The following is a 9,510-nucleotide window of genomic DNA, read 5'->3' as shown; positions in this document are numbered from 1 at the left end:
TAAAAAAAAGAACTTGGGCTGAACAAAAAGATCCAGACTGTAGACGGATGATTAATAGGATAGCTTTGATAGCAATTCTTATCGGTTTTACGTTTTTTTAAAAATCGTCTTAAAAAGTAAATCGTAGTTCTCGTATAGACAGATTAAAAATGAAATGAGATTATCATAATTAATGCGATTGGATTATAAGTTGTCGAAAAAGTTTCGTGAATCGTATCGTAATTAATCGAAGTTAGATTTAAATACGACTGAAATTCTATAAAATTCGATGAAGATGGAATAAGTTATTTGATATTATATGATATAATATTGACGGATGTCATGAAGAATATGTCCCTAAATATAAGTAGCGATATATCACGTATGAAATCTAATATATACATAATGTATTCTCCTCCTTTACGTTTTGTCACGAATTTATCACAATGCAATTTTCCGTTGAAAATCGCAGATTTCTCTTTCTCAGCGAGCCGAAAGATATTTTCCTGAGAGCAAGTAAATCGTCGAGCGGTTTGTTCAGTTCACAAATCGAGGGTAAAATATTTATATTTCTTTAACTCCCCGTTGCGCTCCACTTCAAATCAAGTTCCGTCGAATTATCGGTCGTGCAATAAGATAAAACGCGTCACGTAACACAAAGGTGAACGCCTGTCCTCCCGTCGAGTAGGAGCGCGTGGCAGACGCGCGACGATATTTTGGCGGGAGAGTTGTAAAAATAGTGTCTCCGCAGTTTCCTTCCTTCAGCTTCGGGACTATAATTAGCAGGTATTCCGCGTTTTACGTATGGCGGATACACGCGCGTTCGCGCGAGCGAGAGCGCGCGCGTGATCTCGCGTTGGGGATAAGAAGATCAATCGGCCGCGTGTCGCGACGCGCGAGCGTCTCCACCGTGTTGGACACCGACGCGAAAGCCCAATCGTTATCAGTCAGCGTACACGAATCTCCCATTAGACGAGCCAAGTAGAAACGGATCCGTTTAGTATCCCGTCTCTTCCTCGAGGTCTCTACCATGCCGACTCTCTGCCACTAGGAATTCGTTATTCGAAGCGATAGCGGAGTGTCTTGTGACCTCACTGCAACATTTTAGAACCTCTCGAAAAGAATCTCGAGGCACCTACAATTTTCGGTTAACTACGTATCAGGTGTATAGTTTCTGTAAAAAGTGACTGGAATTGGAAATTTATACTTTCCATAAAAGTGAATGTTTTATACATATATGTGTGCGTGTGTGTGCGTGTGTGTATGAAATAGTTCAATAAGGTTAATATTTATATTTAACAGTTCGATAACTTAATAAATGAAAATGTTCTTTTAATTATTTTTTAAAAACATACTTTTTATTGAAATAATTTTTGATCCAGGTTCTAAATCGCCATATCAAATTTCTTGTATTTACATAGGTACAAAAAGATTCATATTTGTTTACTTTGTTAAAAAATACGTATAATCGAGTTAGAGATAATTTGATGACTTTGATTAATTTGATTTACTGAGCAATATTAACAACATTAAAAATAAATAAGCCTTCAATGAAAGCAAATTTGTGTCTCGTGACTAAAATTCAAATTGCACAATAAAGCTTTTTCAGATAAAATTGGCGAACATACGCTTGGGATACTTTTATAGTCTAACATAAATAATTACTATGCACAGATTTATTTATGCAAGTCAAAGATGAAAATAATAAATACGCGAGTTTCTGAAAATTTATTTTTTCATGACAAATGTATTAATTTATTATATTGAACGATTTGAAAAAATTATTATTATCCTTTTTACGTACGATGAAATGTCGGGATTTTTTTTTTTACGAAAAGAGAATCATTTCGATAAACTGTTTTACTGCGTTCGAAAGTATTCCTTAGTAATATAATTGTCGATTACATGTGTCCAGTTTCCGGCTCGATGTATAATTTTGGCGGGCGTACGCCAATCGTGTCGTAGCGACGATGACGATGATCGCGACGACATCAATGACGACTGTACGACCCGGCCAACGGCGGCACCGTCGAGACACAGCCGATCGGGCACAACAATGTCCGCGCGGCGCGTGCTTATAAAAATAGCATTTTCGCGGTTTCTCCCTCCTTACGGCTATACTTAGCCCCGGACACCGGTGTCCCTCGGCGTAGTAAACAAATTTCAGGAGGGTCGACCCTCGTGTGACGAGAAGCGCCGTCCGTATATTCCTCACTCACTCGTCTATTTTTTTTTCAGCGCGTGTCTTAAATATTTTTAGAGATAGCGCTATTGAATTTTCGCCGTGTTCGGTTCGGGAAAATATTTCACATATATAATAATTATGTCATAACTACGTTATTTTTTCCTTTTAACATTGATAGCCGAATTAAGAGAAGTTTGGAGAAACTATTATATAGTTTCCATATTTACGTGTAAATTGCATTTCACGCGCAAACATACACACACACACACAAATTATGTATCTTAATATATTTTGAAAAATTTCAAAGTGTTGCGAGATGAGCTAGAAATGAGAGTAGAAGGATATTAATGAATCAAATTCCAACATTGTGTAGAGAAACTAAATTTTAGCTAATTTCGAGTGGAGTTTACTTTAATAGTTATTTGGAGCTTAACAGCTACAGGCTCTCTCTCTCTCTTTCTCTCTCTCTCTCTCTCTCTCTCTCTCTCTCTCTCTCATTTCCCTTTATATTTCCTCCGTTACACTTTTAGATCAGTCACTCCCATCTAGACGCTCGTATTTCTGTGTTTCTTCGCTCTATGCAGATGGCTTGCCGTGTTACCTTTATTATAACCAGGGATTAGTTATTTAAGCTATTTTGCTGCTAGCGAGAACACAAATGGTGCATAAGCATTTGAAATATAAAGTACGCGAAAGCGGTCGATTCTTTTCGCGGTGCAGAATCGGAGCGTTGATTAATGAATGAGATATCGAAAATGCAGTAACCCATGAGAGATGAAAACCGAGCTTGCTGTATCGAGATGATGCAGCAATGATATTTTGTGGCGCATAAATGATACTTACCGACATTAAGAGATATTTTCAAAAATGCTCTTTATAGCATAATATACACGAAAATATCTTAGATTGTTTGACGAAAGTTATAATGTAAAAATAACTATCTCTTGCATAAGTTTTTACAGTGATTATTATTATTTAACTTCTGCTTTTTTTCCTCGAGATGAATTCCCTAGCGAGCCTTACAGGAGAAAACGCACGTTTGGTTTTCACATTGAGAAATAACACCCATGCACTATTATATCCATACTTGCGCTCGTTTTTCGACTGTTTAACCCTTCTATTTCCGACGGAATAATTGCGTCCCGTGAATAATTGGCGGCAAACGATATACATGAACTTGGTATTGATCATGTTATGTTAACGTCTTAAACTCAGGACTCAGACAAGATGAAAATTTTGTGAACATTCATCTTAATTTTTCAACATTTCTCATATTTCATATTTCTCAAAATTAAATTTTTCTTCAAATTTAGTTGCGAATATAATTAAAGTATTAAATGATTTTGTTACTTATTAATTGAACTTCTATAATATTATAATTTTTTGTGATACGGTTATAATAGAAAATTTAAATATATAACTTGAAATAATAATTTCATTTATTTAACTATTAAATACAATAAATTAGATTTAAAAAGAAGTAAAGAGAAACTTACGACGCTAACAAAATTTTGATAACAAAACATATCAAGTCATATTCATTAAGAAATTTATGTTATTTATTAAGAAAAAGAAATTGGAAAAACAAGAGAAAATTGAATCTTAGATTATTAAGTACTTTAGGATTCAATTGAGAAACTATCTTCAATTGAGAAATAAAGCGCGAAGAAAAAAGTGCGTTTCTCGGGAAATGATGAACGTCTATATTAAACAAGAAGGATTATAGATGGAAAGGTATTGATCCAAATATGTCAAGGTGAAAAATTCTTTGATTGTTTCAGATTGTGCTGTAGTCCTCTGAACGTCATTTGGACAGCGTCTGTAGATAGCAAGGACGCGGAGAAGGAAGAGGAGGCGTGAAGCGCGAGCGGAAGATGCCGCGCGACGTAGCCGGAGAACGTGAATGCGGCGAGCATCGTCGGGACGCGAGTCGCGGCACCGACTGTTCACGGGGTACACGATGATGGCGGAATGCCCGTGGTCAGGGTGCACAGTATTATCCGGCTCGTCGATCGAGTATACGGTAAAATCGATCGCCCATCGTGGTGGCAAGATCGAGCGCAACAGGGGCAGCAGCAGCAGCAGCAGCAGCAACAGCAGCAGCAGCAGCAGCAGCAACAGCAGCAGCAGCAGCAGCAGCAGCAGCAGCAGCACGTGTCTGGGACGCGCGACGGGATAATAAATGCCAAAACGGCACGACGCCGGCACGAGCCGAGGTGGATCAAACGTGGGGACGCGAAACACAATTGTCGAATGCGGGCAGGTGTTCCAGGAGGACCGCTGGATCGCGTGGTTGCATGTAAATCGCGAGGAAGAGGAGCAAGAGGAGGGAGAGGAAGAGGAGGAGGAGGGAGAGGAGGGGGAGGAAGTAGAGAAGACAAAGAACGTCAAAGTTCACCGTCGCGAGCGGATCGCGGACAGCCGGATTGAACGGCCGCCTCGCGGATTCTTATCGCACAGCAGGGGATAGCGGGAGCCACCACGGGGGCGGGGGTGGGCTTGCCCCTGCTTCTTCTCGTTGTTGCTCTTCTCGACGATCTCACGCACGTGACGACGGCCGCGTCGGTGATACTCGAACCGTTGAATAGCGTCCATCCAGGCGATAGCAGTAGCGACGCTCCTACGCCCGTTTACCTGCCGCCGCGATTATCGTCCGATTATTACTTGTTCGCGCCGCGCCCGTTCCGGAGGGCGATCAAACGCGCGTCTAGCCCTAACGACGTCGGTTCCGACGAAGGTCACGCGAATCAGGGAACTCTGGATCATCTTACATTGGCGACACGCCTTTCGCCTTCGTCCGCGTCACCCTTGACGTCACCCCTGTCATTAACGTCGCCGTTATTATTGACGCCGCCGCCGCCGCCGCTGCCGCCGCCGCCGCTGCCACCGTCGCCGCTGTCGTCGTCGTCGCCTCCGACGTTGTCGCCTCCGACGTTGTCGCCTCCGACGTTATTGAGACCGTCGCCGTCTTTAACGTCGCTGAATACCGTTGTCGTCAGACATCAAGATCTTTCCATTCTGACGCCGAGTCGTGACAACGAGAACGAAGGGATCGTAGCGCGACGAGGAAGAGCGAAGCGAGTAGCGATAAGCAAGAGATCGAAGCTGAAAGATCAACCCTCCCCGAACTTCATCGACCCTTGGCCGGAGGCATGGCGACGTGCTAACGAACACCCTCCGCAATCTCGCAAAGTGGAACCCGGGCCGTCAATCGATGAAAGGATTCGCCCTGCAGTTCAGACTTTTACTCCGCTGTTAGAGCCCGTCTTCAAGCTTGGGGGATCGATATTGCGTCCGGAAAGCTCCCTACGAGATATTTTACTTCGCGAAAGTGCTTCGAAGACAACGGCGACGACGACGACGACGACGACGGCGGTGGCGACCAGAACGATCACGCGGAACATCGTATACCTCGATGCGACTCAGCACGCCAGAAGCACCGTGTCCGAGAAAAATGACGTCGAGAGAGTGACCGAGGACCGAGTGAAAGGTGATAAGAGAGGAAAAGAGTTGGTGCTTGTGGGAAACGAGGATAATGGTGCGGTCGTAGTTGGTGGTGGTAGTGTCATCGAGTGGACCACGACAACAGTCGCCGGGCCGATGTCATCGTCGCGGTCGGCGTTCTCCGGAGACAATGTGCAGGTGGCCGAGCGTGTAAGGGTGCGCGTCAGTTCTGAGCGTAGTTCATCGAAGGGCGAGCAAGACGACGAGGAGCAGGTCAAGGTCACCATCGCGCGCGACAACGAAGATTCATTTGCATCGTCGACGACGACGACGACGACGACAACGACGACGACGACGACGACGACGCAGCATCCACCACTGACTCAAGACACCTCTATGGAAGCACGTGAGTGTTAAATATAAATTAGATTACATAATATAATATGACTCAATTAATGAAAATAAAAGAAACTATGTTAAGAAGAGCTACGAGCCAAAGTAATAATTTTAATGTAAGTAATAAGATACAATAACATAAAAATAAATGAAAATTCGAATATGCCTACGTTAAACTAACAGACATTTCTCTATCTAATATATATATATAATATAAAAGAAACTATACTTAAAAAATAGTATATATTATTTATTATTTATAACATTGAGAATGACCCGATCGGAGTCGAAACGTCTTTGTACTTGAGTTCATAGCCCTTTTTAACATAGTTTCTTTTATAAATTAGATTAATATCTCGCTTAATGTGTATTGAAAGGATATAAAATAGAAAATAAGAACTAAATTTTTGAAAAATTATATAAAAAGGAAATTACTTTTTGTACAAAAATAAAAAAAATTTTCTCCACAATAAATTTGAGACATATAATATATTATAGCATATTAATTGAAGATTTCTTTAAAATTTTACACAATTGTGCTTAGAAATTTTTAATGTACAAAATAAAACATAGAGGCATATATTCTTTGAATTGTAAGCGGATTATTTATATTTGAAACAATGGCTGCGTTCAGCAGAGAAAACTAATCAGTTAGCGCTTAGTGATTCTTTAATATGATTGGTTCCTACCCTTAGATCCAACGAAGAACTAAAGACAAGAACCAATCATTTAAAAAATCACTAAGCGCTAACTGATTAATTTTCTCTGCTGAACACAGCCATTGGCAAGATGTTTTTAGATAATTTTGTAAATGGAATTCAATTCTATCGATTAAGTTGCTGTATTTTCATATTTACTTTAAACACTGAAATTACATAATTATATTAATGACGAGAGATACAGAAACTTGTATAAAATACATTTACTGTTAGATAATATTTGAAGAATTTTCTGATTGTTTCAAGTTATATTATAGATGCTAACTTTTTAAAATCCCAACAATGTAAACTTTCGCCAGCACACAGCAAGTTTAATAAGATATCGCTCCATTCGTTTAGCACGAGCTAAAAAATAACAAATGTTTTTTCACTTTGAAAGCCGTCATTCTATGAAAAGCAATAAAGCAATGCTCTCGTGTTGATTCTTTAAATGCATCCGAATGAGACTCGCGCGCGTATCCTTTCGCTGGTTTATCGCTTCGCTAAAATCCCTCTGGATCACCCTCTGTATATTCGCATGCGAATAGCGCCATGCTCGTTTTGCCATGCTCGAGCTCGTGTTTACAGGAACCGCAGGATCTTTGGTCAGAGTTATTTTTAACTATTCCAACCGTGTACCATCTTCCACAATCCGGTCCTCCCTTGAATTCTTTCTTTTCTGTTTTGTACCTTCTCGTGCATCACTTCACGCTACCTTTCGTTTACGACGAGCAGAACAGAAATCGGAGCACTGCTCACGTTCATACTTTTGGCTGAACCAAAAGAAGGGAGATAACTTCTTCGAACTTTTTTCTCTTTATTTCATATATTAATTGTTTTTTTTTTCTTTCTTTATATTATTGTGAAAATGCTCGTTTTATGCGCGCATAGAGGATGATACATTTTCTGATAGGCTTAGCACTCGTTCGACACTCTTTCATCCATTACATTTTTATTAAACTCTTTGATAATGAGAAATAAATAACAATTATTATTCTTTTATTATTAATATATACAGCTTTGATCGGAATTGATAATAAAACTGACATTTTCAAGTGTCAGTGTAGTAGTAAGTTTTTCGAGGTAAAGGATGAAAGAAATTTTTCGCAGAATTAATCTAATTTGTGTGTAATCATGATGAATTTATCATGCGCCATCACAAATCAGTTAGGATTAAGATAAGTATGCAATAAAGATTGGTGCGCCAATGAGAGACAAACAGAATATATATATATATATATATACACAGAGAGAGAAAGAGAAGAGTCGATACAGAACAGGGCTCGCGTGTTCTATCTCGTGTTTTTGATTACGTCTGGCTACGTACACGAGTCGTGACTCCGCGTACAAATCAGTCGATTATAGTTCCTTCGTGCACCGGTCGAACGTATTCTTCTTTCTTCATCCTTACCCCTTTTATACCCTGTCACTCCCTCTTCCCCACGTGCGAGTTATACAGCGACTATAATGCTGGGCAACTGCGACGATGGGGACGACAATTGAATTCTCGTCACCGACCATGTCGGCAGCGACCATGTGAACTTAACTTTCAATTTACGTACGAGAGGCAAAAATTGATCTTTCCTTTACAAATTAACTGCAGAAATATTTTATTATCAAAACCTTTGCTAGAACGTTTTGATCCATGCGTTATAATTGTAATAAATTAATAGGAGATAAAGCATTTTATTTCGGGCTTTTCGTTATATTTTGTGGCCTCTATAAATATGTATTAAATTAACCCTCTGTAATCCAACGTTTTTTTTTTTTTTTTACTTTTTTTCCTCGTCTAATCGAATATGGTGATTGATTGTGTTTTTCAAAGGATTTTTGGACTCTAAAAAATTCTGATACACTCTTTCAACATTCAAGAATTACGATATGACCCGAAACTTTTTCACTTTTGCTGTACGTACGCTGTCGAATTTGAGAATAATTTAATAATTCAAAATTGAATATTTGTATGGGTCTTTAAAGCCCCCGGTTGGATCACGGAGGATTAATTATTAGGAAAGTACCGGTACATTTTGTGTTTGGGTCGTCATAAATGTGAGATAAGGTATAAGTGTTAGTTATAATTTATTTATATATCTGTGAGTATACACCGTCACGTCAATTTAATAATTCATAACGAATAAAACTTTCTGGTGTGGGTTTGTCATCGAATTTTTACATTTACGCCGGCCGATTCCCGCGTTGAAATGCACGCTGTTCGTACATTTGTATCATTACTTAACGCGTTTATTTCCGTGCTCCTGCAAGAGAGCGCAGAGTCGTCCTTCTCTTTTACGATCTAATTCGTGATCTGGACTGTTCCCAACGATGAGTTCTCGTGACTGCGCGATGCCCAAGTATACCCGGTATAAGAGGAATGACTAAATGGTCTGAGTAACCGGTCAGGCATCCCAAAACTCGCGATTTATTTTCGTATCCCTAGAAAAGAACTGACGCACCGGTGGAGAGAAAGTACTGTTCTCGTTGTATGAATTCAAAGAAATATCCCGTTTGCGAACCAGCGCGAATTCTTTACGAACAATCCTAAAGAAAGACTATATAACTTTAGTGATTATAACTACATATCTTATCTCATATACTATAATATTAGAATTATTAGTTAGCATTCTTCAGATTTAATTAGAATCATTGTATATGAGTATCTCTCTTTAATATTTGATCAGTAACTTCTTTTTTTTTTTACGAATCCGCACTATTGAGAAAGATAACCCACACTTGGGAGAGATAACAATTTTGCGATTTGATAACAAATCCAAAAAAATCTTTTAAATTGAAGAATTAGATAATTATACT

At 39.4% G+C, this 9,510-nt stretch overlaps 1 protein-coding gene and 1 pseudogene across 2 annotated transcripts in view; both read left to right on the top strand.

Annotated features, from left to right (window-relative positions):
- Positions 1–5,054, top strand: part of LOC108755418 — a 57,849-nt pseudogene extending 52,795 nt beyond the window's left edge.
- A 45-nt stretch (positions 5,055–5,099) lies between these two features.
- Positions 5,100–9,510, top strand: part of LOC108755417 (hybrid signal transduction histidine kinase B-like) — a 78,547-nt gene continuing 74,136 nt past the window's right edge. For both annotated transcript variants that reach the window (XM_018498394.1, XM_018498395.1), the window contains exon 1: positions 5,100–6,014. In XM_018498394.1, the coding sequence (XP_018353896.1) occupies positions 5,765–6,014 (250 nt within the window). In that variant the 5' untranslated portion in view covers positions 5,100–5,764. The remainder of the gene's footprint in view (positions 6,015–9,510) is intronic.

This window comes from Trachymyrmex septentrionalis, unplaced genomic scaffold (assembly GCF_001594115.1).
Source record: "Trachymyrmex septentrionalis isolate Tsep2-gDNA-1 unplaced genomic scaffold, Tsep1.0 scaffold87, whole genome shotgun sequence".
In the NCBI taxonomy this organism is placed as follows: Eukaryota; Metazoa; Arthropoda; class Insecta; order Hymenoptera; family Formicidae; genus Trachymyrmex; species Trachymyrmex septentrionalis.
Note: the sequence above shows the minus strand (reverse complement) of the source record. Positions and strands in the feature narration are given on the sequence as shown.